The 26,774-nt window shown below is 49.0% G+C and overlaps 10 protein-coding genes across 10 annotated transcripts; 4 read left to right on the top strand and 6 right to left on the bottom strand.

Moving 5' to 3' along the window:
• Positions 1–735: 735 nt before the first annotated feature.
• FPRO_13195 (putative UGA2-succinate semialdehyde dehydrogenase) lies at positions 736–2,449 on the top strand (the record flags this gene model as incomplete). The annotated part of the gene is made up of 5 exons (XM_031222621.1): positions 736–771; positions 843–924; positions 981–1,157; positions 1,209–1,812; positions 1,864–2,449. 5 exons carry the CDS (start codon positions 736–738, stop codon positions 2,447–2,449), a joined length of 1,485 nt encoding a protein of 494 aa, XP_031088062.1.
• Positions 2,450–3,136: 687 nt separating this feature from the next.
• Positions 3,137–4,342, top strand: FPRO_13194 (uncharacterized protein; the record flags this gene model as incomplete). The annotated part of the gene is made up of 1 exon (XM_031222620.1): positions 3,137–4,342. One exon carries the CDS (start codon positions 3,137–3,139, stop codon positions 4,340–4,342), a length of 1,206 nt encoding a protein of 401 aa, XP_031088061.1.
• An 89-nt stretch (positions 4,343–4,431) lies between these two features.
• FPRO_13193 (uncharacterized protein) lies at positions 4,432–5,980 on the bottom strand (the record flags this gene model as incomplete). Its single annotated transcript, XM_031222619.1, has 3 exons — positions 4,432–5,571; positions 5,623–5,746; positions 5,799–5,980. The coding sequence occupies 3 exons, from the start codon at positions 5,978–5,980 to the stop codon at positions 4,432–4,434; spliced, it is 1,446 nt and encodes a 481-aa protein (XP_031088060.1).
• A 398-nt stretch (positions 5,981–6,378) lies between these two features.
• On the bottom strand, positions 6,379–7,443 carry FPRO_13192 (uncharacterized protein; the record flags this gene model as incomplete). Its single annotated transcript, XM_031222618.1, has 2 exons — positions 6,379–6,721; positions 6,779–7,443. 2 exons carry the CDS (start codon positions 7,441–7,443, stop codon positions 6,379–6,381), a joined length of 1,008 nt encoding a protein of 335 aa, XP_031088059.1.
• A 382-nt stretch (positions 7,444–7,825) lies between these two features.
• Positions 7,826–8,599, bottom strand: FPRO_13191 (uncharacterized protein; the record flags this gene model as incomplete). The annotated part of the gene is made up of 1 exon (XM_031222617.1): positions 7,826–8,599. One exon carries the CDS (start codon positions 8,597–8,599, stop codon positions 7,826–7,828), a length of 774 nt encoding a protein of 257 aa, XP_031088058.1.
• A 1,295-nt stretch (positions 8,600–9,894) lies between these two features.
• Positions 9,895–12,376, top strand: FPRO_13190 (uncharacterized protein; the record flags this gene model as incomplete). The annotated part of the gene is made up of 2 exons (XM_031222616.1): positions 9,895–10,035; positions 10,082–12,376. The coding sequence occupies 2 exons, from the start codon at positions 9,895–9,897 to the stop codon at positions 12,374–12,376; spliced, it is 2,436 nt and encodes an 811-aa protein (XP_031088057.1).
• Positions 12,377–12,687: 311 nt separating this feature from the next.
• On the bottom strand, positions 12,688–13,214 carry FPRO_13189 (uncharacterized protein; the record flags this gene model as incomplete). The annotated part of the gene is made up of 2 exons (XM_031222615.1): positions 12,688–13,098; positions 13,152–13,214. 2 exons carry the CDS (start codon positions 13,212–13,214, stop codon positions 12,688–12,690), a joined length of 474 nt encoding a protein of 157 aa, XP_031088056.1.
• A 527-nt stretch (positions 13,215–13,741) lies between these two features.
• FPRO_13188 (uncharacterized protein) lies at positions 13,742–20,388 on the bottom strand (the record flags this gene model as incomplete). Its single annotated transcript, XM_031222613.1, has 8 exons — positions 13,742–18,870; positions 18,921–19,126; positions 19,172–19,380; positions 19,426–19,734; positions 19,784–19,837; positions 19,885–20,116; positions 20,219–20,268; positions 20,335–20,388. 8 exons carry the CDS (start codon positions 20,386–20,388, stop codon positions 13,742–13,744), a joined length of 6,243 nt encoding a protein of 2,080 aa, XP_031088055.1.
• A 1,127-nt stretch (positions 20,389–21,515) lies between these two features.
• FPRO_13187 (putative serine-tRNA ligase, cytosolic) lies at positions 21,516–23,158 on the top strand (the record flags this gene model as incomplete). The annotated part of the gene is made up of 5 exons (XM_031222612.1): positions 21,516–21,648; positions 21,711–22,107; positions 22,162–22,208; positions 22,266–22,885; positions 22,943–23,158. 5 exons carry the CDS (start codon positions 21,516–21,518, stop codon positions 23,156–23,158), a joined length of 1,413 nt encoding a protein of 470 aa, XP_031088054.1.
• Positions 23,159–23,633: 475 nt separating this feature from the next.
• Positions 23,634–24,218, bottom strand: FPRO_13186 (uncharacterized protein; the record flags this gene model as incomplete). Its single annotated transcript, XM_031222611.1, has 2 exons — positions 23,634–24,055; positions 24,146–24,218. 2 exons carry the CDS (start codon positions 24,216–24,218, stop codon positions 23,634–23,636), a joined length of 495 nt encoding a protein of 164 aa, XP_031088053.1.
• Positions 24,219–26,774: the final 2,556 nt, after the last annotated feature.

The following is a 26,774-nucleotide window of genomic DNA, read 5'->3' as shown; positions in this document are numbered from 1 at the left end:
TCAGGCTCCTTCGGTACAGGAATTCTCTATACAAATGCTGACAAACCATGCCGGAACATCATCATGAGAAGTCCAACTGCCTTTGGAATATTTCTAGGCTTCTCATGATGGGAATAGAAGCCATCTCCACTGTTTTCCCCAGAAACTCGCCCCAGAAGCCAATCGAATTGACAACCACCTCGGCATACTATGTACCAACCCATAAAGAGTAATAGAAATGCACGAGTTCTTTACTTACATGGCCATGAACACCTCGGTTCCCGGGGCCGGATCCTAATTCCCGATCTCCAACTACCGGAGCCGTAAGTCAACCCCGGCCCGGTCCCGGTCTTTACCGGTTCCTCCAGAAGGTATTTTCAGTGAGGAAACGCTTAATTTACAGTGGCCCTCCCCTCCACATCCCCGACCTCGCAGCTCCGTGACCCCAACTGGAACCGGAATTGGGAGGTTCTTTGACATGACTGGTTTCAATTGAAGCAATACTTCACTATATACGGACATAATGCAACGGTTGAGGCACGCTCGGCCGGTGGGGTTACAAAGGTCTAGCGCAACCATGTGACGTTTGTAGGAGCTCTCGTGGATCTTTTCGTTTTTATTTACTTAGACCTAGGCCGGAACCTTTTTGTAGCTCGGCCCTCATCCCTCAACGTCTTTCTCTTCCCATTCTTCGACCTTTTCCTCTCTTTAACTTGAGCCAAGTTTTCATCGTCAAATTCACAATACACCGACATAATGGCTGAGAGCTACCACAAGGAGGTCATTGCTGGCGTATGTGCCCCTCAGTCATGAAGCACCTCTCGCTGAGATTCATGATGCTAACACTGAACTGAACTCAACAGCTGAAGGACAAGAGCCTTTTCATCCAGGATGCTTTCATCGATGGAAAATGGGTCGCCAAGGAGGACAAGTTCGATGTTTTCGGTCCGTGATATCGTCATCATGAGTACCAATCGTCCAGAAGCTAATCGGAACCTCAGAGCCCTCCACTGCCACCGTCCTCGGCCAAGTTGCCAACTGTACGCTCGAGGATTTCCAGACTGCCATCAAGAGCGCCGATGCTGCCCAGACAAAGTACTTTGATAGCACAACTGGTGCCAGCCGTGGTGCCCTTCTGAGGAAGTGGTATGACCTGGTTCTCTCTCACCAGGAGGACCGTATGTTGTGTCCTTTAAATGTTTCCAATTTCACACTAACATGGCCTCTAGTTGCCAAGATCCTCTCGCTTGAGAACGGGAAAACGTACGCCGAGGCACTGGGCGAGGTTATCTATTCTGCCAGCTTCATCTCCTGGTTCGCTGAGGAGGCCACTCGATCCTATGGTGTCACCATCCCCTCATCCTCTCCTCACACCACCCTCATGACCATCCGCGAGCCTGTCGGTGTTTGTGGTATCATCACACCCTGGAACTTCCCCGCCGCCATGATCACTCGCAAGATCGCTCCCGCTCTGGCTGCCGGATGCTCCGTCGTCATCAAGCCCCCCTCCGAGACTCCCTACTCCGCCCTTGCTTTTACCAAGCTCGCCATTGAGGCCGGTCTCCCTCCTGCGACCATCCAGGTTCTTCCCACTCGCGACCGTCAGGCTGCTACTGAGTTGTGCACAAACCCTCTCGTGAAGAAGATCTCTTTCACTGGTTCTACTGGCGTTGGAAAGTACCTTGCCAAGCTTGCTACTGGTACCTTGAAGAAGGTCAGCCTAGAGCTTGGTGGAAACGCCCCTTTTATTGTCTTTGAGGATGCTGATCTTGACCTCGCTGCCGAGGGCGCCATGTTCTGCAAGTTCCGATGCTCTGGCCAAACTTGTGTCTGGTAAGTCGAAGCATTCTACTTGTAGAAAAGACGTAACTAACGTAGCTTCAGCGCCAACCGACTCTACGTCCAGAAGAGTGTCGCCAAGGAGTTTACTGCCAAGCTTGTCGAGAAGGTCAACGCTTTGAAGATGGGTGGTGGTCTCGACAAGTCCACCACACAAGGTCCCCTCGTCAACAAATCTGCCGTCGACAAGGTCAAGGAGCACATTGCCGATGCCACATCCAAGGGCGCCAAGATCGCCACCGGCGGCAGCACCCCCGACAGCCCCGGATTCTTCCACCAGCCCACCGTCCTCACTGGCGTCACACAAGAAATGGCCGTCGCCAAGGACGAGACATTCGGTCCCCTTGCCCCAGTCTTTGAGTTCGAGACTGAGGAGGATGCCATTCGTCTGGCCAACGACACCGAGTTCGGTCTCGCTGGATACTTCTTCTCCAAGGACATCAGCCGTGTTATGCGCGTTGCCCACAAGTTGCAAGTTGGTATGGTTGGTGCCAACACAGGCAAGATCAGTGCTGCTGAGGCACCTTTTGGTGGTGTCAAGGAGAGCGGTTACGGAAAGGAGGGCAGTCTTTACGGTATGGCTGAGTACCAAAACATCAAGTCTATTACCATTGGCAACCTCAACAATTAGAGTTGGAGTTGCATAAAAGCATATGAGCGAGCAAAAAGGGATTTGTTTTATTTAGCATGATAATGACGAGTGGGAAAGCCTCACAGAATAACGACCGAGATTAAAAGCATGATTTCTAAAATAGAGAGCGTAAAACATCAGTCTTCGTTGTGACAGCCGCTGTTCAAAATTGCTCACTCATCCTAAAGCCAACTGTGTACCTACTGGTTGAAACGGGGTGCCTCTCGTAACCACCTCATCTCCTGTCATCGACACAAGCATCTTAGTACGAGTTTGTTGAACCCGATATCTATTCTGATTATTCCTGGCTAGGCTGGAAAGTGACATGTTATCCCCTCATTTGCGATCTCCAAACATGCATGCATGCATCTACTATAGCTCGTTGGTTCTATTTACACTGATTGGCTCTTCCCCATGCTTGAATTATTCGGTTAAATTATTCGGCCACTCATGACCTCTTGAACCACAAGCTTGTTTGTGTTACAGGAGTATCCTATCATCAGTTCGCCTGAAAAGAACATCTAATGTTCTGACGTACGTTTGAATCGTCAATAGGCAAAATCGGTGTTGTTTTCGTTCGGTTTTCTCCCCGACCAAAAGGTATTTCTTGACGAGAGTTCCTCACCACATCTTGAATTAGCTCTGCTCCAAAGTGTCTATGTACCACGACGAAAACACCTTTACAAAATGACCACCAACGGAAATACAGTCAATGGCATCATGGCGGAACATGGACACAGCCGTCTTTTCAACATATCTCCGCCTCCTTCTCTTGATGCCTTTCGGAAAATTTGCTCTCAGAAAGCCACCAAAGAAGATTACCCCCTAGCTGCAGATATCAAGGAGAACGTACCTGTTTACAACCTTTCCGACTTTTCAACTCTCACCAAAAACCAAAAGTCCGCTCTCCAAGACGAATGGTACAAAGTCCTTCTGTATGGCCCGGGTGTTTTTGTCACGGCTGGTCTTTACACCAACTTGGATGTGGTCAACAAGTCAACAGCTGCCTTCAATGATATCATCAAAAAGGAGAGCCAGGGTACCAAAACAGCAGGCGATCACTTTGCAAGTGCTGGTAAAAACGATCGGATTTGGAACTCGTTCAGTAAACATGGTCTCCAAGACCCAGACTCCTTCTTCAACTACTTTTCGAATCCCTACCTCGACCTCATCTTCTCTTCATGGCTTGGTCCAGGGTATCGTATCACTACTCAAGTCAACAACGTCCGGCCTGGAGGGCAGCCTCAAGTTTCCCACCGCGATTATCACCTGGGTTTCATGTCTGCTGAGACTTGTGGAAAGTATCCCAGGGCAATGCAAGTTGCAAGTCAATGCTTGACCTTGCAAGGTGCTATAGCACATGTTGACGTACCTCTCGAGAGCGGTCCAACGAGACTTTTGCCGTTCAGTCAGGCATTTGCGCCTGGCTACATGGCGTATCGTCTTGCTGAGTTTGACGAGTTCTTTCTGGACAATTATATCTCACTTCCGTTAAAAAAGGGTGACGGTTTATGGTTCAACCCTGCTCTTTTCCATGCAGCAGGCGAGAATAAGTCTATGGACATCAATCGCCTTGTCAACCTCGTCCAGATCAGCAGTGCATTTGGTAAACCGATGGAAACAATTAACGCTTTGCCACTTGTGGAGAGTACGTGGGACGTCTTGACTACTGCATACAGAGCGCAGGGTCTCAGTGACGAAATCCAGATGTTTATCGCTGCTATTGGAGAAGGCTACCCCTTCCCAACAAATCTGGATAACAACCCGCCTAGAAACGAGAATATGGCGCCAGATTCGGAGCAAGACATTATTCAAGTTGCATTGATAAACGGGAAGAGTAGAGATGAAGTTTTGGCTGATCTTGAAGGCTTCCGACAAAGAGTCAGAGCTTAGTTATAACATCTGTGGATTACTATTAGTGCTTTTAGCAGCTATTCCGCACAATCCTATTTGTAGAGACCCAGCCCAAATACCCTCTAACACTATGCTCTGTTCTCGGTGCTCTGAAGATCAATGATGGATCGCGCCGTCTTCTTCAGATATCCCCTGAAACTCTCGAAAGTGACAGGATCGTGGCCTTCAAGCCATCGACAGTGGACTGCCACATCATCCTTACCAACCCGTATGGAAACCTTGAAAGCAAACTCGCACTTTACATCTACCACCTTTTGGTCTTCAGTCTCCCCTCTCTGCTTTCTTCGACGCCAAGCTCGTGCCCAGACGCGACCTGCTGCTCGTCCGATACCTTCCAGGCGCTCAGTGTCCCATTCGCAGGTGATCAAGTCTAGCTTCGCAAGTTCAGATCGGAAACAATCTGCAAAGTCACCGATTTTCTCTTGGAGAGGTATATCGACGACTTTCTCTTCTGTGATCTCTGGAAGCACGTTTTTGGAAACCGCTGTCTTGATGCTGCGTGCAACTGACTGGGCTGGTCTCATGTTTCCAAAACTCCATGCAATAGCCCATCTTCTTGTTTTACTGCCCTGAACAAACTCTGTGACAGCATAATTGTCAATTTTGTGTTCTCTCAATTTGTCCACAAACTCGATCAAACTTGTGAGAAATCCGAACATGGATGTATACCACTGTACACGTTCTTGAAGGACGAACGACTCTTTGAGCATGCAGTCAACAAAGGCTACTTCGCCGCCGTCGGTCACCATCTCTACCTTGGCTCCTGTGCATGCCGTAAAGGGCGGGCGAGACTTTTTTCTCGCACTCTCTAGTAACTCTTCTTCGGATTTGTAGAAAGGTGGATTTGACATGGTGAAAGAAATGTTTTTGATATCTAGATCATCGAGTGGAATGAGGGCATCGGTAGGCTTTCGCTCCACGACTTTGATCCTGTTCTCGAGGCCGTTCAGCGCCACGTTCTTGCGAGCATACTCGAGGCTTTTTGGATCGATGTCTGCTTTGATTAGCGGTGCTCTGGCCAACGGAGTGGTGAAAGTATTACCAGTGGCGATAAACTCCCAATCACGTTCAGTGCAGCCCATCAACGGATATATGCAACTTGCGCCAGTGCCAATGTCTAATCCAACGATTTTCCTATCCTGTTTCTCATAAGAAGTGCTGTCAAGGAGGCCTTTTAGCCACATCAGATAGTTGTGTCGGTTGAGGACCTGCGGACGCGTTAGGTCGTAAGACGCGTCAAGAAACGAGTTAAGACTTACAGGAGGGCATAGTCGATCGTCAGGAAGTTCAAGCTTCAGTCCAAAGTCCAGCTTGAGAAGTGACTTCGTCAATTGCATAACACATTCCGGATTATTGAAGAAATCATTTTTGTGTTTCTTCCACCTGCGATGATTTTAGATGAAATTCTCGTGTATTTTGAGGATAGAAAATTCACAATCGCGCAAAATCTGCATCTTGAAGAGCGAGCTGCTGAAAGTCTGGCGCTTTTGAATATAGCTCGGTATAGTGATTATCTCGAGATGTCGCATCTTCTGGGGGACCTTCAGAGGTCGACGTTTGGTCTACAGGGAGCGACTGACGCCGAAGGTCTTGCGAGGCTTTGCGTTTGCCGCCCATTTTTGACGTTTGACCTGGTTTTCTCGGATCATATAAAGGGTTCCTTCTGTAAGGATTTCTTCAGATACTTTTGAAGGGTGTAAGTTGTGATACCTGCAACTTCTCTGATGGAGATGAGTTTGCAGGGATCAGTGATGTCAGTGGAGGTCTCATAAATTAGCGATGACTTGTAGGCACAGACTCCTATAAACACAAGCAAGCAGCCCAGTTCATTTGCGATCGGTATGGACCATCAAATATTGTCAAACGAGCATTGAAAATTCATGAGATCATACAAATAAATAAATAAATAAATAGCAATCTTACAATAAGAACCGTTGAGTAAATGCAATCACCTTAGCTCGTTTCAATCATATCCTCATATTATGTACCTTTCATGTCATCATAGTGGCACCGTCTTACCACAGTAGAACCCTCCATCGCCAGCCCTCGAGGAGCTTCATGTCCTTCTCATCGATATCCGGATCGCCGTGCTCAATCCTCGCGGTCAGCTTCTTAAGCCTCTTCTGCACGGTCCGGGCTACTCGAATAGACACTTCATTAGAGAACACAACGAGCACGGCAAATACAAAGAAGGCCAATTTGGCGAAGCGGCCTTTGCCAAGTATACCGTTCTTGATGTGCTCGAGAAGACCCTTTGACTTCTTGAAGGCGTACTCGGTGTCGTTGGCTGATGAGTGAGAATCTTCGTCATCGTCGTTTCGTCGCCAGAAGCGGCGGATGAAGGGAATGAACGTAGCACTATCAAAGTTGGTCAATTGCTTATGTTCAAGCGAGTGGGATATGTAAGTTTCTTACATAGCTCCTCCGATGATCCATCTTCGCCATCGATGGTTCTCGGCTTCTTTCGCGATACTGCGCACCTCGCCCTGCAGGATCCTCAGATCATTCAGAACCATGTTGGTCTGGTTTCGAATCCGGGTCTCAAGCTCATAAGCAGAGACGGCAGAATCGCCACCTCGTCGCTGACGCTGCAGGCTCATGTACTCGCGCAGATTGAACTGGCAGTTCACTCTAAGAGCTTGTAACTCTCGCAGGTCACTCGGTGCTGTGGCGGGGACCATTTGCTGGGTTGATGCAGTAGCCATGGCTCCAGCATGGTTGGGAAGATATGATTCAGAGGCGGGACGGATCGGGAGGTTGCCTGGGCCAGTTTGAGGACCCGATACGGGAGGGTAGTTCTGCGGGTTGTAAGGCTGGTTGTAGCCCGGTGAGTCGTAATTCTGAGGGTTATAGCTCTGATTGGCATAATCCTGGGGGATGTAATTCTGAGGTCCATAAGGTTGAGGTCCATATTGAGATTCGGGACCTGGATATGACTTTGCCCTCTCTGGACCTCGATCAAAAGCACGATCCCGCCGGTCTCGCTCTCGGTCACGGTCCCGAGAGGGAGACGGAGTTCGGATGGGCTGAGGATCCAGCGATTGAAGCGGTGACTTGTTTGACTTGCGAGTATCAGACATTATGGGCGTTCTGGTCTCAGTCTTGGCTCAAATTACGACGTATAATTGAACAGGCGAACAAATTGCCCGTGACAGCTCACCCAACCAGTGATTTTCTGCCCAAGGTGACCGACAAAGAATGAGTAGGTATGTATGCGCTGGCTACAATTGTGGTGGAGAGCGAGAGAGGCCGGAGAATGAATAAACGAGGCCAGCCCATGACGTCCGAGTGGCCGGGGGGATAGGCTGAGCGAGAGGTGGGGTGATGGAATTCATGAGGCTGGGGATGACTTATGCAATTCATGATGTGATGTGATTCGCAACTATTTAATCCAATACTGCATAACTATTCACAAAATGACCGGATTCTCTACTTATCCCTCGCTCTAGCTTCTGGTGGCTTCTAGTACCCCAATGTTCGATACATGCGGTGCGCCATATCATCCATGCCCTCGACAGGCAGTGCGCTCCTGATGTCAGCCAGTATCTGCTGCTGAACCTCTGGGTCGAATCTATTCCAGATCCTTCGAATCTGCTGCACCTGATCCCCTTGATGTGTCCGAACGATATTTGCAAAAGCTTCAAAGAGAACCGCCACCTGATTCCATCCCAAAATGTTGTGAACTTCTTGGATGAGAAATTCGAAAAAGTCGAGAATTTTGCCGAGAAGGTCCTCTGAACATCCTAGCCCTCGACCGTTGCTGAGCACGATGCACAGAGCATGCATTTGAGCCGCCCATTCGTTGACTGCGCGACCACGGACTGGATCATTCTCAATGTCCTGTATCGCAACGCCGAACATGTCCATCGCTTCAAGGCTGGTGAATTCTGAAAGGTGCTGGAACACAAAGTCGAGAGCCCCGTTTATCAAATCCTCTGGAAGATTTTCCAAGTATGTCTCACTGAAGTAGGTGCTCAATTCCAGCGCTCCGCGTCTCGTTGCCTCCCGGACTCTGGGTAGGAGATTGAACAGGACTTCTTGATCGACACTGTATCTTCTTCTCAATTGCCCGACTCTTGAGTGTACAATGATGATGTTTTGTCTTCCGCCGGGTCCTGGGACGAAGGGAGGCCGGCGTCTAAAGGCCATGTCGTATGGCTCACCAAGATCTTCAAAATCGTCGCCATAATCGATCTCAGCGATACCATTCAAGTGACGACGTCTGTCGCCAGCCATGTTGATTCTCTGCAGGATTTGTGCACGTCTTTCTCTGGGGTACAATTGGTGACGTTGACAGTGATCATAAAATCGATACTGCCTGACCATGCTTTAGAGAGCATCCAAGATGGTTCTGCATGCGCCTCAAAAGCGAAGCATGCTGGCGATATTGCTCGCATTTATAGACGCTGAGAAGCATTGTATCAGTGTCTAGTGCAGGTTTGGTGAGGTTGATTGCGATGCCGTGTAAGGTGGTGAGCAAACCACAAGATGTCATCTGAACGTTTGACTTATTGAGAGTTTGAACTGGAGAACCGGCATACGGCACAGCCAATAATATCGGTTGCAATAATCATATGGTTTGTCTCAAGCAAACATTGGGTTTCTGTTCGTTATTCGAAGCAGCATACAAGCAACCTTCGTTCACTGGTTGCGTTTGGATGACTAGTCTATCTGACGCGATGTTTGCCGATGTAAATAAATAAAAAACACTCAATCAATTGCCAACATTGTCGAATTAAGGACTCTGTAAGCATGGATCTCACTAACAATACCTACCTACCCTCCTAAGGTATGCTATAGAAGATATGAGTCTGATGTTGTGGCCTGGGAACGATATGATAGATACCTGAAGCCTCAGGCATCAGAATAAGGCACCCAGATAAATCAGCAGACAAACCCAGAAGACCCTGAAGACCCATTGACTTCACCTCCCCGCACCGTTTCCCTTCTTACTCACGTCCCGGACTCTTTCGTATACCTTAAGAGATGAAGCATCCATTCGAGTCGGCCGCTCTGCTAAAAATATTTTTCGTATCTTCTTATCTTGCTGAAATAAATATCATCTTTTTCCTCAAAAAGATCAATTGTAGTCAATTGGCTCCTTTACTTCATCGAATGCTCTCTGAATGTTCAGCAGCGTCGTGTTAGTGGTGATCAAGCTCTACACCTATCAGGACCGCTGTCCTTTTCAACCTCACGTCAAATTGTCCGCTCTGGTTTTTTCTGCCTTGTTCCGGTACAAGTGACTTCCGAACTGCCATCTGCCTGGACCCCAGTATCTGTCGTCCGAGTATAAGTATCTCGTATTCCCCCCTCTATCCTCTGTTTTGGCATGCTCAACAGCCCTCTTCCTCTTCCTCTTCACCTTCACTTCTCCTGTCCTCGAACATCTTTGTCTGTCTCACCAAGACAGTCTCTCATCGTATTATCCTACTTCTCAATACTTCTTCATTCCAATCCATCATCGTGACACCTTCTAGTGTCGTTGTTGCTGCCTCCAAGAGCTACCCCATCTAGACCTCTTTATCATGATGGGCCTCGCCGCTCCAGCCTTCGACACAGACGTTGGCCATAAGGTTGAATACAAGATTCGTGACATTGGAACACGCTCTGTTACCCTCTTCCCCACCCAAGCACAGGTCAAGAGAGAAATCAAGGATGTGCCTCTCAAGGTACGCCTTTCTTGGCCAATATCTCCCCTTATGCTCACCTAGTTAGCCTGGAGTCAACGAGATATCCATTGTCGGGCTGAGCCCAACCATTGATAAAAATTCGGTCACCGTTGAAGGTAGCGGTGCCGCTACCATTACGGGCATCAGTGTTGAATTTCTCCCCAATCGCGAACTCTTCGACGAAGTCTTTCCAAACTCCGATGATGATGATGATGATGATGATAATTCAGACAGTGACGGTGAAGAAGAAGAATGTGATCCCCCAGAAGTACCACATTATGGGCAGTTGCTGGAAACCAAGACGAAACTCATCGAGCTCAAAGACGAACAGCAGCGAGCCAGGGAAATTATTGGCAATGCTGATGAGCGTATCAAGGTCCTTGACATTTACTCCAAGTCTCTTGATAAGAGAGAGGGCGTTAACATCAGAGAGATGCTTGACACCTATAAGCAAGAGCACCAAAAAGCTTTTGAAGAACGTCTAGTCGGCGTGCAGAGGGAGCGAGAACTCACGGAGGCCATTAGCAAGGTTACCAAGGAGCAGATGCGCTTGAACAAGCTTGGAAGCAAGTTTCAAAAGAAGGAGGCCAAGAACAAGGCCAGAATCCAAAAAGCCGTCCAGAAAAAGCAGGAACAGCGCCAAAAGCGTCAAGAGGAAAAGCGCAAGGAAAAGGAGCGTATTCGCAACGAGCGCTCACGTTGCTGGCCGCTCTTCTGCTATACCATACACATACAACTTGAGGTGAGCTCATCCTACACGCCGGCTTCTTCTCGCCGGGAATCAGTATCCAGCGAGGTTGAACTTGTTCAGCGGCCCAGGAGTAAGACTGCAGACCTGGAAGAGACATCCTCGTGCAACCTTGTGTTGTCATATGTGACCAACTCGGCATTCTGGACTCCCAGTTATGACATCCAACTGTCAACTGTTGACTCCACGGGTACGCTTTGCTTCGATGCAGGTCTGCATAACACAACATCTGAGACGTGGGAAAACTGCAAGATCACACTGTCAACATCTCAGGCCACATCTTCGAGCCTTGACGAGTCGATTCCCAGTCTCACACCCTGGCATATCAAACTAGGTAACAGGAAGTCCCCATCTGGCGAGACTGGTGCCTTTGAAAGTGTGGTGGAACTTCAGCAACAGGCCGCTTGGCGTAACAAGAAACAAGGACCACAGCAGCCTCCCAACTTCAGGCGCGAAATGTTTGGTCTTCCAGGCCAAGCTCTGAATGACTATCAGTTGCAGTTGATGATGTTGGAACAGCAGAACAAGAAGAGGCTGATGATGGCTAGACAGGAGCAGGATTCCATGGCTCCACCTGCTCCTCATACTTTCCCTCCCCCTCCCCCTCCCCCTCCCCCTCCTATTCCTACTACTGCGATGATGCAGCAACAAGCGCAAGCGCAAGCTCAAGCGCAAGCGTCGCAGATGCGACCGCCCCAGTCACTTGGCATGATGACTATGAACCACGTGGCACAGTCCCAACAGATCCAGCAACAGCAACAGCAGTTCCCAGGAATGTCACAGATGGACTTTTCCTCTAACTTCGACTTCGATGCCTTTCTAGGTGAAGATACAACTATGACGGATGCTCAGCCATCCCTCGAGTTCCAAAATTCTCTTGTTGAAGAGACCGGCTTCACCACAATCTTCGATCTTCCCGGCCTCAAGACTCTAGTGCCCAAGTTCACCGTTTCGAAGCAACGTGTTGCTCGCCTGCAGTTTACCAATGTTCTGTTCAGTCACACCATTGTGGCCAAATATCAGCCAGTGGCTTATCTCAAAGCCAAACTCAAGAACAACAGTAAACTTACTTTACTCCGTGGTCCTGCGAGCTTGACACTTGACGGCAGCTTCATGGGGCAGAGCAAAATTCCTCGATGTAGCTCCGGTGAAGTCTTTACTCTGAGTCTGGGTGTGGACTCAGCGATCAGAGTCATTTACCCGAAGCCTGATGTCCGAAGAAGCACGACTGGAGTGTTCAGCAAAGAAGACAGCTCTGTCTATGTTCGCGCTGTCACAGTACACAACACCCGCGTAACAGCCAAAAAGCCCATTGGCCTTCTGGTGCTGGATCAAATCCCTGTTTCAGAGGACGATCGCCTCCGAGTTGAGTTACTCAGTCCTCGAGGCTTGACTGTTGAAGGACCGCGTCAAGCGACTGGAACTCCTGGACGTGAGACTGCAGAGGATAAAGACTGGGGCAAAGCTATGGCATCTTTTAAGAAGAGCGGACAGGTTTCGTGGGAGGTCTCGCTGAATGCAGGTAAGGCCGTAAAACTGGAACTCGAGTACTCGGTTTCGATGCCAAGTGGCGATGTTGCGAAGGAATGTTGATCTGCTTCGATACGTGCGGGGGTTGACAATTGATGGATTTATGACAATGGGATAACTCTGGGTCGCTAACAAGTCGTCGTCAAGGGCGCGTTACAGCGCCAGGGTCACCCAGTTCGATTTATTCTCGGTGGTTACTTTTGGGATTTTGCAATAGTACTCAATCATTCACTTTCTTCTTCTTTTTTCTTTCTTACTTGGTGAGATTGCTTCTCATGAAGTTGCGGTGATTGCTCGGCTTCTTACTTCACGTTGAATGGGAGATCTCGGCTGTTGGTACTGCATAATTTAATACACGAATCTGCCTACATAACTCAATCTTCGTTCATCTCAGAGTCACTCTCGTCTTCAGAATCATCCTCTTCCACCTTGGAATCGTCTTCCTCCCCAAAATCCTCGAGCTCAAGTGTTCGAAATTGATCACTTATGGTGTTCGGTTCCACTGTCGCAGTGCGAAATGCTTCCCCTGGGATCTCTGTTCGAGCAGGTTGTAGCCTATTGCCGAAGTTTGGTGCACGCGGAATTCTCGAAGGACCAATAATCGCATTCAAGGGTGTATCTCGTGGGCCGAGGCCATCGTTGGTATGCATCACCATGGATAGGGGGTGGCGGAGAAGAGGATGCTGGGGCTGCGTTCGCCACTCGATGTCGTTTTTTCGGGCGTCGGAGATCTCATCAGACCAGCACGGCTTGTTTCGATCGATGTAATGCGCCAGCTGCATCCCCTACAGTAGAAGTCCAATGCCCGGCGGATGCCAGACTTACAATTAACACATACGTGTTCGACTGGCATTGGGGCCCCCGGCTGGCGGACGTAGTGATCAACTTGTTGTATAGTCATGTCGATTTAGGCTTGAGTACTTCAGGTTATATTGTGGATGAAGGTAGTTGACGGCTGGGTATCGTACGTAGGTGTCAAGAGAGGATATATTTGCTTTCGTTTAGCTTTGCGTGTGGCAGTGTGTGGATGAGGGTGTAGATTTGCGTTTGGATATGTGTCTCTCGTCTGTGCTTATATATCTTCTGCGTCTTATGTGTTCGGTATTGAGGAACAACAAGAGGGAGAAAATCTGGCCCAGATTTGGAACAACGACAAGTGCACGTATCTCTCAGTCGAAGTGGGGTCATCAAACAGTCCAACTCACTGTCTATCCCCTGAAAAACTGCCTGGTGCCTAATTCCATATATATTGAGTATCACTGAGCAGTGGCTTGGTAGTCGTTCAAGCGCTGGCACTGCCAGTTGCAGACAGACAGCGTGACCATACCAGTAGCCCTAGGTTCTTTCATGCCACCAAACACCATCCAATCGATATGCTGCTTCTGCGGCTTCTTTTCTGTTTGGCTTCGTCGTCTTGATCCTCTCTCCTCACACTACGACCTCCCCGTAACGCTTAACAGGAAATATCACCTTATGATGCAGCCGCTGCAGCCTCCTCCTTCTTTTCAAGGCTTCATCTTGATACCCGTGGAACGCTAGTCCAGTTGCAACTAGGTACAGTGGTACGTCTGCCATGAGATACGAAAGCCCTGACAGGTAATAGTATGCCTCTGTCAACGGCTGAAGCGACGTCCACTCTCGTACAGGCTGGATAAGCCTCGCATTCTCATCCCCTTCCACCCATGAGGATTTCAGAGCATCATCTTTATATCTCAAAGTCCACCCATCGACCGAAAAGCTCCATTTGGATATTCCATTCGGCGTCTGGTAGGCAGTGAAAGTTTTGAGAACTGCTTCAAGAAACTCTCGAAGCTCGTCCTTTGTTCTGTCTGACCACTCTTCCTTTGCTACCGCACTGCTATCGCTAGTCGCTTTATCTGGGAGTCCACCATCATCGAAAGAATAGCTGGTCACTGCCGTCGAGGAATGTGTGGTGAGAGGTTCGATTGCCATTGTATGGCTGTTTGGAGTGTCACCTGAGGATAGAGAAACGCTATCCTGGGCATCCTCATCATCCTGCGGACATGGAGGCTGCCGAAAAGGTTCATTGCCATCTGCTTCCGTCCACCCTTGGCTAGTTTCAGATGCTACCTCTTCGATGGGAGACAGCCGCGTTGGTATGTGGAAGTCAACCTCAGTCCTCAACATTATGTCTGGGGCCTGAATCTTGGGCAAGTAAATAGCAAGAAAGGTGTGATAATCGCAGGTCCAAGTACGATTTCCCGGCTTCTTGTCCTGTCTGACACACAATTCGCAGAGGTCGACTGTGCAGCATGTGCAACAAACATAACGAGGGCCTGCAATTGTGTCAAGACACATATCACAGTAGTTGTCATGCTTCAAAACTAAGGGGTTTGTCTCTACAGCTCGAGCACTTCTTTGCAGAGCAACTTGGGCGAAACTGTACGACCCAAGCTGGAGCAGAAACTTGCCAAGGCGCTCCCATCTTACCCCGTAAAGGTCAAAATCATCCAATAGGCTTTGGGCGTCCCGACGTACACCTTCGACACAGCGATCGAATGGTACTGGATTGTTGGCTTCTGGTCTGGTCAGGTCATAAGCGTTAAGCCCATACATGTCTCGGTTCTCGGTAAGTATCCTCTCTACATCCGAGTCTTTGGCAGAACCTAACACCATGACAGGCATCAAGCGTGTTCCCGATTGCTGTGCTATCTGAAGCGCAGTCCGGTCGAAGGAGTCTCGTTGAGTCAGATCGATGGACTCATGCTCGAGAAGAATCCGTAAAGTCTCATTCTGACGATTGGTGATCGCCCCAAAGACTGGAACGTTTCCATATTTCGATCTCCTGTTCACGTCTGCACCACGTTCCAAGAGGATTGACACAATCTTGCCGTAGCCAGAATAAACCGCCTTGAATAATGGGGTCTCGCCATCCGCTAAGATGCAATCGGTGTCAAGGCTGGGATTCTTCTCCAATACGAGTTTCAAATTCTTCTCAGATCCTCCAGACACAATGGTGGGTATGATGTTTTCTCCATCATCAAAGATGACATCTGTTGACGCTCCTCGTTCAAGTAGATACTTGACCATGTCCTCATGTCCTTCCACGCAAGCGTACCAGAGCGGTGTCCTCTGAGCTCTATCACGTATCTCAAGTGACGAATCATCGACTGCGTCAAGGATAACTTCCAAAACCTGGGTATTACCTCCCTCTGCAGCGGCATGGATGACAGTCTGGCCCCTATTGATCTTGGATTGCAGCTGTTTGTTTGGGTCGGCGCCCTTACTGAGAAGTAACTTCACTGCATCCAGTCTCCCACCTGATGCCGCTGCTTTTAGAGGGGTTCCTGCCCAGCCCCATTCGAAGTTGACCAACTCGGAAACATCATCGACAACCTCCAAGAAAGTTTCTATCACATCCAACCAGCCCCCTATACAAGCAGCATGAAAGGCACTGGATTCTTTGGTAGTTTCTGGGTAAGGATCTGCTCCCCGCTTCAGGAGTTCTATCACGATACCTCGATGACCTTTGTTGGCTGCAAGGTGTAGTGGAGCGCTTGAGTTATGCTGCCCATTCCGTATATTTGGATCTGCTCCATGATCAAGAAGCATACTGACGATGCCCAATCTCCCAGTTGTCGCTGCAATACCAAGAGCAGTGTATTCCTTTTCTCCTTTCGCGTCTATATCGGAAAAGAACCGGCTCGAAAGAATAATTTCGACCATCTCAAGGTTTCCCCAGTCCACGGCAATATGAAGGGGTGTTTCATAATCCGGTTTACTGGAATCAGCTCCGTGCGAGACAAGGCATTCGACCATGTCGAGATCATTTAGATCTGCCGCTATTGAAAGGGCCGTGCTTCCATCCTTGTCTTCTGCGTTGACTTGGCATCCAGCATCAAGAAGCAGCTCACAGCCCAATAAATTCTGAGCCGCCACTGCTATGTGTAGGGGAGAGCTCATCCCCTTCACGGGGCACTCGACTGCAGCACCCGCAGCCAAAAGCGTTCTCAAAACATCGCTGTGGCCCGACTCAACGGCCAGAGCCACTGGTGAAGCTTTTGGCAGATCTCTGGGAGGATCATCGAGGTTCGCATGCTTCTCGACAAGCTTATCAACAACCCCTTTCCATCCCTTGAAGCATGCCATGTGAATCAAGCGCTCATTTCGCCAAACTTGATCCACGTCGATATGTGGTACCAGAATCTCGAGGGCATCAGTACTCGCCATCCAGCTAGCTAAGAAAGGTATAGGTTTTCCATCGAATGCAGGAGCGTCAAGGTCCGCTGAGAACTCCAATAATAGTTCGACCATTTCAGAACTATTCTTCCCTGTAGCAAGTGCAAGTGGTGAATGACCGTTGATAGATGAAATGTTGGGATCCGCCCCAAACTCAAGAAGTGTTCGAACAACATCCACTGCGCCAACATCAACCGCAGTGAACAATGCCGTTTGGTTCCATGGATCAACAGCATCTATCTTGGCGCCGGCCTTGAGAAGAGCCTGTACGCTCCGGCAATGGCCACGGACTGCGGCAAGGATCAGAGGTGTTGACCCGTCATTATCTGGCAGGTCTAAATTCCTTGCGAAAGGCAGAAGCACCTCCAAAGCTGCCCCCGGCTGGGCTGCAGCATAGTGTATTGCCGTAGTGCCCTCCCATATGTTGTTGACTAGTGTCTCTAGGTCTTCTTCAACCTGTTGCTTTGATTTTGGGGAAATATGAACGAGAAGATCATGGATTTTGTGGAGGAAGCGGTTTGGGGTAAGTTCTAGGGCCTGAGAGAAGATCTCTTTGATTACAAGATCCGCGTCCCATTGAGCGAGCAACACCAAGGGTGGTTTTGCTGATCGAGTGGAAGTTTGATCCGTGGTGATCAATCGCCCACGGCCTCTAGATCCGTCAGAGTCACATGTACTCACACTATCGTCTGTGCCGTCCGATAGGTATCCAGCTTCGGCTTCGTCTTCATTCTCCTTGCCAATAGCTGAGGAAGGGGTCTGTGGGCGTTCTATTGCAGGGGGCGATCGAGTCCTGGACCCATTCGAGGACCTACTCCTAGACCTAGAAGGACTCGGTGTCTGAGCCCTGAATAACGCAGGCGATCGTGTTGGCGATGGACTTCTGGATCCCCAAGTACGTTTCTGGAACGTGTAATATCGCCACTTTTCCCCAGCTGGGGAGCGGATGAACTCCCATAAATCCTGAGATATTTTGTAGGTATCTGGCCCAAAGAACTTCAAATGATACCTAAACCAAGCCGAAGAGTATTCCAGAAATACATATTGATCTGCAAGAGCATCTTTACAGTAGTCTGTCCATGGGTCGTAGTAAGATTCCCAGTCTATCTCCCTGACGTAGTTGAGGCATGCGGTTGCGAGGGTTTGATGTACGAGGTTGACATCATAGGTGTCGAGAATAAAGTCGTAAAGAGTCTGATGCAAAAGTTCGAGAGTGTCCTCGGCGCCAAATCTAATCAGTCGCTGGCAAGTTCTTGTCAAATCGCCGACAAGATCGTAAGTCCTTGTTACCGAGGGATTTAGAAACCGAAGGATCTCCTTGGCCTCTTCTATTCTCAAGGTCGACCTTGCTATGCAGATAATCAGAATCAACTGAAACAAATCGTTGCGATCATTCTGAATGCGGTCCATGTCTTGTTGATATATCGCTTCCATGGTTGGGGGACAACTTGTAACAAGTGTAAAGACTGAGTTAGCGCCTGTGTCTTTGATGTGCCACAGTTCCTTGAGGACTGCTGATGCGAAAAGGAAACTTCCATTCGACCTCTCGACGATGACGGCTGAAACAGAAGCTCGTCCAACAGTGGCTATTCGGCGACTTAAGATAATGCGGTCGACTTCTTCATCGACTACTTTTTGGATATCATTGAGGATCAAACCTGGTGTGACTTCTATGTGGTTGTTTGCGAGCGCGAACCCTCGGATCGAGTCTGCCATGCGTGATGTTACAACAACTTTGAGGGCTGAGGCAGAAGACTCACGACGAAAAATCGTATCTAACCCACGGAGCAACCGGATGATGAATTCGTCTTCACATTGATCTAGACCATCAATTATGAGACAAGTTGGTCTAGCATCTTCAGCCGTCACCAGCAATTGGACAATTTCCATCAATTGGATGAAATGCCCGCTATTCTCGGCTTCGAGAGGTGATCGTGACTTCTGTCTATCTACCCCAAGGGTTTCCAAGACTGATTCGAGCTTTTTCCTTGTCGCTTGTGACATGGTGGTATACTTGCTCAACATAGATTGGACAACAAGATCCAATATTGGAGGATTGTGGCGAGAGCTCTCCAGACTATCACAGTAGAATGGTATGACAAGGCTCTCCTCCCACCTTTCATCGTTCGAAGCTTTCATTGCACCCTGGATGTACTTTGCCAAGTTTGACTTACCACATCCAGGGCTCCCTGTAATGAATAGGAGACTGCCACTCTTGCTTTCCTTCCATTTGACGAAAGTGGGATCTTCCAATATCCATGAGCATGTCTGCCAGTGAGGAGCCTCGCGATCGAGACCTTTATTCTCGGGTGTCACAGAGCGGAGAAGGCGGGTGAAATCACTAAATTCCTTAACATCTTTTGCAGGTCAGCATGCCATATACTCCTGTAGCAATACCTCAGCCTACCAAATTTCTCCGGTTGTGTCCGATTCTGAGCTTGAGATACGGCAGTCTCATGCTGTGTTGGTAAGTCGACATTGATACGGCTTGTAACTTCTTTCAATAGTTTGTCGACACTTGAGCGAATTGCCGACTCTCTAGAGACTTTTGATGCTTTCCCAACTTCATGTCGACGCCGAGGAGGGGCGTTCTGGCGTGGTCGAGGTGATGGCCTAGGGAAGTTAGCAGTTTCCGGGCATGCCAAGGGTATCTCGTACTGTGGGACATCTTCATCTGTCCATGTGGGTGCCTTTTTTAACGGTTTGATTGGAGGTGGTTCAGCCAGTCTAACTAGCCTTTCAACTTCGCCCCAGAACAGTTCGAACCGTGGGTGAAAAGGGGAAGCGAATTTAGGCAATCCAGAGTGCGTACAATTCAGATCTATGTTATCGACGCCTTGAAGGACAGCAGACCATTGAGGGACTATCTTGGCGAAGTTAGCGGGATTAACATAGGCACAAGGTTCACTTACAATTTCTTTTGCTCCATTAGGTAACCGCTGCGGATGAGACTCATAGCAACATAGGAGCTTGATCGAACGGTGAACATCAATAGTAAATTCCATGTTGATATCCTGTACTGAGTTGGAGAAAGCACGGAGTTCCTTTGTGAGGTTTGTCGCAACCGCCGTTTGAAGTTTCATCAAAGATGCCAATTTCTGCACAACGACGAGGTCTTCAGCTTTCTCAGATCCCATATGAGGAGTTCCCATGAAGATGATGGACTTGGTGGCTTGCTTAATAGCTTTCCAATCGTCGTTTGTCGCGCAAAGAAGTATTGCCTTGAGGTTTGTCAGTTGGAAGATGCATGGAAAACGATTCTCAACCCACTCTTTTGACCACTAACCCACCAAGACTGTGAGCAATGAATATTAAAGGACGGTCCTACAAGGACATTAGACAAATTCATTGAACATCCCGATCATGCATACTGGGTGATCGAGTCGTTTGAGAACCAGATTTCGGAGTAAATCATTGGCGTGATGAATTATTCTCGTATTGGCGACATCGCCGAAACGGTGGGCATTGTAGCCAAATGACAGGACGCGAACCGAATTTTGAAGACGGCCAAGGAATTCTGGCTTTGCAAACCACGGCTCGGTTGTTCCCTCTTGCTTCCAAGTGGTTCTGAGATTCCCCCCCAGTCCATGAACAAAGACGAGGCTTATGTGGTGAGCTTTAGAATAGACATCGGTTTCAAATCCAACTCACTCCACAAGGTCTTTCTGGCCGCCAAATTAGTTGCCACTCAAGGAAGGCACGTACATCTCCTTGAGAATGTACTCATTATGTGGCTCATCATCCTGATCCGTTATCTTTAATCACGAATGGTCAGCGGTCGTCTATGCGCGGGGCTTGTAGCGTCATCTCCTTTAGCTTACCGTAGTATCGTCGGACGATGAGAGACTTTCCTCTCGGCGACGGCCAAGTCTCATTTTGACGACGAGCAAAGCAGGAATTTGTAGTCAGGCAGGACAGCCTGGAATCTAAACAATATTGAGCACGGCTGGCTTATGAGCTTTAATCGAAAGTGCGGGTTTGGGGGCCGTCAGCAAGGCTCAGCCTCATCCAATGATGGAGGCTCCCAGAGGCGATGCATGGGTCCTGTTGACCCTTGCAAGTTACACAGTAGCATCCCTAACTCAAGTGCCAATATGTGTTGCTTCGACATGTTGGCTCAGCTTAAGACGAAAAAGAGAAGACGAACTTTCCATGATTCATATCATTGATTTTAAATTCCGCCTCGAAATGGTAACTCAGAAACTGGGGGAGGGTGTTGCTGTCCATTGGAGTGATGAACCAATAGTAAGGGCTGTAGCGCCATAAATTCCAAGCCTATCTAATGATTTTCAATTAATTCTCAACTTTGGGGGCTCTTGATAAGATGCACTGAGATAACCGATAATTGAGAAGACTATGTTTGTAATTGCAGTTGGTTCAGGTTTCCTAAACCGAATAAATGGTTGCTCGCCGCTTTTTGACTCAAATCCTCTATCATATCGCAAGGAGAGAAGACCATTAATTTTACTAATCCATGCTTATTTTATTCTTTATAGGGTCAACAAGTAGACTGAAGCCTAAGCACCTGATGCCATTAATTCGCTTTTACAAATGATGACTTCAAAGCCATTATCGCTACAAATACAGTCTACCCTGTAAAAGGGAAATAGGTCTTGGATCGAATATGTGATTGGCTCATATACTTACAGCAACACTCAATTGCTCACCCGGCGTCCTTAACCCACGGAGTAAGACCTTAACGTGACTCACTTCCAAAGGGAGGAAACATTATTTGACAATAAATACCCCAGGTAGCTTGAGATTTGCTATAGTCATCTCCTATCCTACAGCAATACTTAAACATTCTCCACTGCCTCTTGATTCACTTGCTTTGATCCACTACCTAAGGTACCCAATTTCGAGAAGAAAGACCCCTCCATCCAAGTCAGGTGATCGAAGCAGTTGCCCCTCCCCCTCCTTCCTAGGTTATCAACACCGATAAAAAATCCACCATTAGGCTCAACCAGATTGAACGAATATCGTACCATCGCGAATCGCCAAGATGTTGGACATTGAGGATTTCATCGAGGAGCGCGGCGGAAACCCTGAGAAGATTCGAGAGAGTCAGCGTCGCCGACATGCTCCTGTAGAGCTGGTTGATGAGGTTATTGCCCTTTGGCAAGACGCGCGCAAGAGTGAGTCATCGGATATCTACACAGTTTTAATGATCTCTTTGAACCAGCTAACATCTTGGAAGCTCAGTATGGAGTTACACAGATCGGCACACAAATAAACGGCGTTCAAAAGGAGATTGGCCTCAAGAAACGAGCCAAAGAGGACGCGACCGAGCTACTTAAGCAGAAGGAGGAGTTGACAGAGAAGAAGAAGATCCAAGAGGAGCTTGCCGCGGCAAAGAATGCCGAACTCAAAGTCAAGGCAAAGCTCGTCGGAAACTACGTGCACGACTCGGTCCACGTCAGCGACAACGAGGACAACAACACAATCGAGCGAACCTGGGAGCCTGAGGCTTTCGATAAGACCAAGCAAGCTGCTCTTTCTCACCACGATGTGCTGCTGCGACTTGGCGGATACGACCCTGTTCGAGGCGTCAAGTTGGTCGGCCACCGAGGTTACTGCTTGACTGGCTACGGCATGTTCCTGTAAGTCAGAAGGGCATGAAGGGCGACAACGATGTCTGACAATGACAGGAACCTTGCACTCGTCAACTATGCCACAGCCTTCCTCTTCAACAAGGGTATGTATACTTAAACCAATATTATATCATGCATCGTTAACGAATTCTGTGCTGCAGGCTACACCCCTAACCAACCACCCTTCATGCTCAATCGCGACCAGATGGCCAAGACAGCACAGCTCTCTCAGTTTGACGAGGAGCTTTACCGTGTTTCCGAAGGACCTACACCTTCCGAGTCGGATCGATATCTCATTGCCACCAGCGAGCAGCCTCTTTCCGCCCTTCATGCCGAGGAGTGGATCCAGCCCTCTGAGCTCCCTATTAAGTACTGCGGCTACAGCACTTGCTTCCGAAAGGAGGCCGGTAGCCACGGTCGTGATGCCTGGGGCGTGTTCCGCGTGCATCAGTTCGAGAAGGTTGAGCAGTTCGTCCTCTGTGGCCCCGATGACAGCTGGGACCAGTTTGACCAAATGATGGCCAACTCTGAGGAGTTTTACAAGTCCCTTGGCCTCCCTTACCAGGTTGTGGGTATCGTCACAGGTGCTTTGAACAATGCTGCTGCCAAGAAGTACGACTTGGAGGCATGGTTCCCCTTCCAGAAGGAATACAAGGAGCTTGTTTCTTGCTCCAACTGCACAGACTACCAGACCAGAGAGCTCGAGATTCGTCACGGTTCCAAGAAGGGCAAGCAGATCGTTGGCGGTGGAAAGAAGGAGTATGTCCATGCTCTGAACGCTGTAAGTTGGGATGATCCCCGCGCTTGTTGAGGTCATATCGCTAATCCGTCTTTACAGACTCTGTGTGCTACTGAACGAACATTGTGCTGCATTCTTGAGAACTACCAAACGGAGGAAGGTCTCGTTGTGCCCGAGGTCCTGCGAAAGTATATTCCTGGCGAGCCTGAGTTTTTGCCTTTCATCAAGGAGACCCCCAAAGAAGCAGAAAAGACTGAAAAGAAGGAGGGCGGCAAGAAGGAGAAGAACCTTCCTGTTCGTGAGACCAAGGCTTAAATGAATGCATTCTGTCAAGGTGAAATGAGATGTTATAGAGGAAGAAAATGTGTTCTATTTTCGATGATACAGCGTATGATGGGAATTTCAGTAGAAACCAACAAAAATCATCAACAAGATAGCTGGTCAGCTTAACAAGCGGGCGAATATCTGTTTGTTCAATGATGCATTCGTCTGTAAATAAGCATTCGATGAGAGCTTGGATTCGGGTCGGAAGAGGATATCTCCGAAATTCCGCGGCACTGAACAAGTTCGGCCTGAAGCGTTAGCTCACGGATCGTTGAGCCCTTTCCCCGCCCCCTGTCAAAAAGACACCGATCCTCTCCGTGATCAAGACGGAGGTGGGTACCGTTTTGGCATTTAATCTGCCGGCCTCGTGCATCCGCGATTGAGTGTCCAGAGCTCTATGATTTTACTGCGAAGCAAGATAAGACATCCTCATATATACTGTATAGGGCGCAGGCAAAGGAATTTGTTACTGGGCGCGTAGGAATTCATTCCATCCGAACTTGGTGGCGGTGATAGTCACGGTACGGTGCGGCCGCATCATATCAGTACTGTGCTGTACTCGGAAACGGCCCCACCGTAATGCTTCTGCCGGAGACGCCTCCTTTTCATCACCAGGGGAGGAGGCGCCTGCGAATGGGCGAAATTGTCGGCCGGGGCACGGAGGGTGGGTGCCGCATGTCTCTGTGAGAGGGTGAACGTAGAAAATACCCAAACGTCGCTCTGAAAACGCAACCGTTTTGTCCTGTGGACGCATTGGAGACTCGAGAGCTGGCGCCGCCGGACGGAGTGGAGGTAACAGTCCCGACAATACCTGGACCCATGTCCGGCCACGTCCATTGCGATCCGGAAGTGCCACAGGACATGTCAAGTACGAGGGATAAGGTGATTCTGACCACTTATCCAGAGGCCCGTGTGTGATGATGAAAATAGGGCTGTCCTGGAGGAAAACATGATCTTCTTATTGCTCCCTTCACGCACCGACAAAGCAGGCTGCCACAAGGAGGGGAAGAGAGTGGAGGGTACTGATAACCCTAGGTCTGGCTCGGATCATTATTTGCCGGCCCTGAACCAATAAAGGGCTGCAGAGTGCACAAATAAGACATCGTCGCCATTATCTGTATATATACAAAAGCGAGTGATATATGGGAAAAGGTTGAGTGAATGCCATAAAGATACAACCGCGGATGTTGAGGCTCCAAAGCTCTAGCCTTGGTGGTCACCACGACTGAGGGCTAAGGAATAGGCCATGGACGGCATGGCGGCGGCTATTGAAGCCATTTGGTGATATTATTTATGTGTAATGCTGCAGCAGAATAGCTCGTGTTTTGCGGTAACACCAAAATGGCTGAGCTTCACATGTACTTTCGATATTGAGGACAGCGACGTAGCAAGGCGTCTGCTTGTCCTACCTAGAGAAAACAAAGAGATCTCTTTCGCACTTCGGAATGATAATCGACCGGCCAGTATTTTAAGCACCAACAAGTATTCTTTGAGAGGTGAACTGGATATTAAAAGGTCTGGTCCCAGACTCGGAGGGCAAAGTGATGCACAAGCCCATGAGACTGCCGAACACTCCACCCGCCAATTCTGACATTAAATTTGTGTGCACTGTGTGAGTGTCCGGGGGAACAACATCGGCGGTGAATGGTAAATATCAGGGGAAAACCTCGGGCGGTTCGGCCTGCGGGAAGGGGAAATGAAAACCACTAGGCCCCGGTGACGGCGTGAATGAAATCGGCATCGCCACCAGCTTTTACGGGTTTCACAAGGTTGGAGTTGGGGCGACAAAATAACCGTGCTTTTTAATGAACTCACGTCTTCTGTTTATACCAAAGTCAATGTGTGATGATCGGAGGGACATGAAGCTTAATCAATGCTGGATAGACTCCGACGTTACCGACACCCCGGATATACCGATGCTCGGGGCGCGTCGCCAAAACAACCGAAAAACGACCCATCTCTGCCCTGCAGACGATGCTGCCGCTGATGCCACCGCGGTTACATCAACCAAGCTGTCCGTCAAATGAGAGGCCCATTGTGAGCAGTCCTGGGGATTCTGGGGATAGTCAGATCGTAGCGACTGTGATGAAACCTCGCGACAATTGCATGCGTCGACCTGCGCAGGACGGTGTGACATGCGCCTACAGCAGGTACGTATCTTGTTCCTGGCCGCGATTTGAATACCTTATTTGCGCCCACGTTTTGGTTGCTTGCTTGTTCCTTTGTTTCGATCCATCAGGCTGCTGTAGACTCCGTAGGTGGCCCCGCTACCGTTTTAAACGCCGGCGTATGGAGCCCGGAAGCTGGATGAGATGTTATGACCAGACCATCTTTGTCAAGAAGAAGAGAATGTGAAGGCTTGAGATAGCCACCTGCTATATACTCACGGATCCTTTCCATCGTTTACCTGATGCCTTGCGCCTCTATTTATATACCCAATTAGACTTCTCAGTCATTACAGTAATTGCACGGCGATGGCACTACGGCCCCCTTGAAAACCCGATGCCGAGAGGCCGTGGCGCTGAGTTTGGTTTGCGGTGCGGGCAGCGGCCGAGCATGATTTCCAAGCTTCATTTCCATGGGGGGGTTACAATAAAATAGCTGCACCTTGAATGATACCTGTTGAAATGGCGATGTTTTGTTCAGCTTCAAGGTTCCCCAGGCATAGGGTCGATATATAGATGCTGTAATGTATGACGCAGATCTATGGATTATTCTTGTCTTTCGGATAGAGCTCAGTTGATTTATCGCTCTGTCCTCAGTGATGGAAAGGCCTGTAACATTCGGGTGTGGCTTTCTTTCAACCTTTGCCCTGTCGGTTTACGACCCACACACCCCCGTGGCTCTCCTCCGTTTCCCGTTCTCCGTCCCCCGTTTCTTCTGCCTCTTTTGTTGATGATGTTCCTGCCTTTGTCTTCAGGCTGTTCTGTCCGCTTTGTCGCCCTCTCGTACTTTTGCCTTGCCAGTCACCTCCGCTTCCTCCGCCCCTTCTCCTCTTCATTTCCACTTCCTCCCATCTTGCCCCAGACACGCGATATTTTTTGTGAAAGATCTTGTTTCCACTGTTCAAAGCAGTCTGAGACTGCTCTTCCCATTTTTCTGCTGTTGTCTGGACATTGTTTGCGAATTGCCTGGACAGCCGGACTTAGGTAGAGGCTCTCCGACCCAATTTGATCGCTCCGGGCTTGGGTCATCTCCTTCATCCGATCGCACGGCGTCGCTATTTCGGTTGTTTTCGCCTACCAACTTTCCTCACAAGTGCGTAAGCTATTCCTTCTGTTGAACTCGCTGCAGCAACATACCTTTCTTTTTTGTCTTGCTCCTCTTCGATTTTCCCCATTTTCTATGTGGGAGTCGTGGTAGTAGCTCCCGCCTTATTCAGCCGCCCGAAAACCCCCCAAATTCGCGCGTGCCTTCCGTTCGGCCTCGCTTGCCTCCTCCTTCCTCACACGGGGCCCTCCGGTCCTCTGCCGTTATTTTCACACGGAGCCCACCCCGAGAATTTCTTCCTTCCATCAACCGTTTTCGCTGCCTTTTCATCATCCTCAGCAGCATTTACTTACCAATACCCTTACAGCGATCAAACGTTCCTCAGACTCACAGTTCC

The sequence above is a fragment of the Fusarium proliferatum genome (genome assembly GCF_900067095.1).
Source record: "Fusarium proliferatum ET1 genome assembly, contig: FPRO_scaffold012, whole genome shotgun sequence".
Lineage (NCBI taxonomy): Eukaryota > Fungi > Ascomycota > Sordariomycetes > Hypocreales > Nectriaceae > Fusarium > Fusarium proliferatum.
Note: the sequence above shows the minus strand (reverse complement) of the source record. Positions and strands in the feature narration are given on the sequence as shown.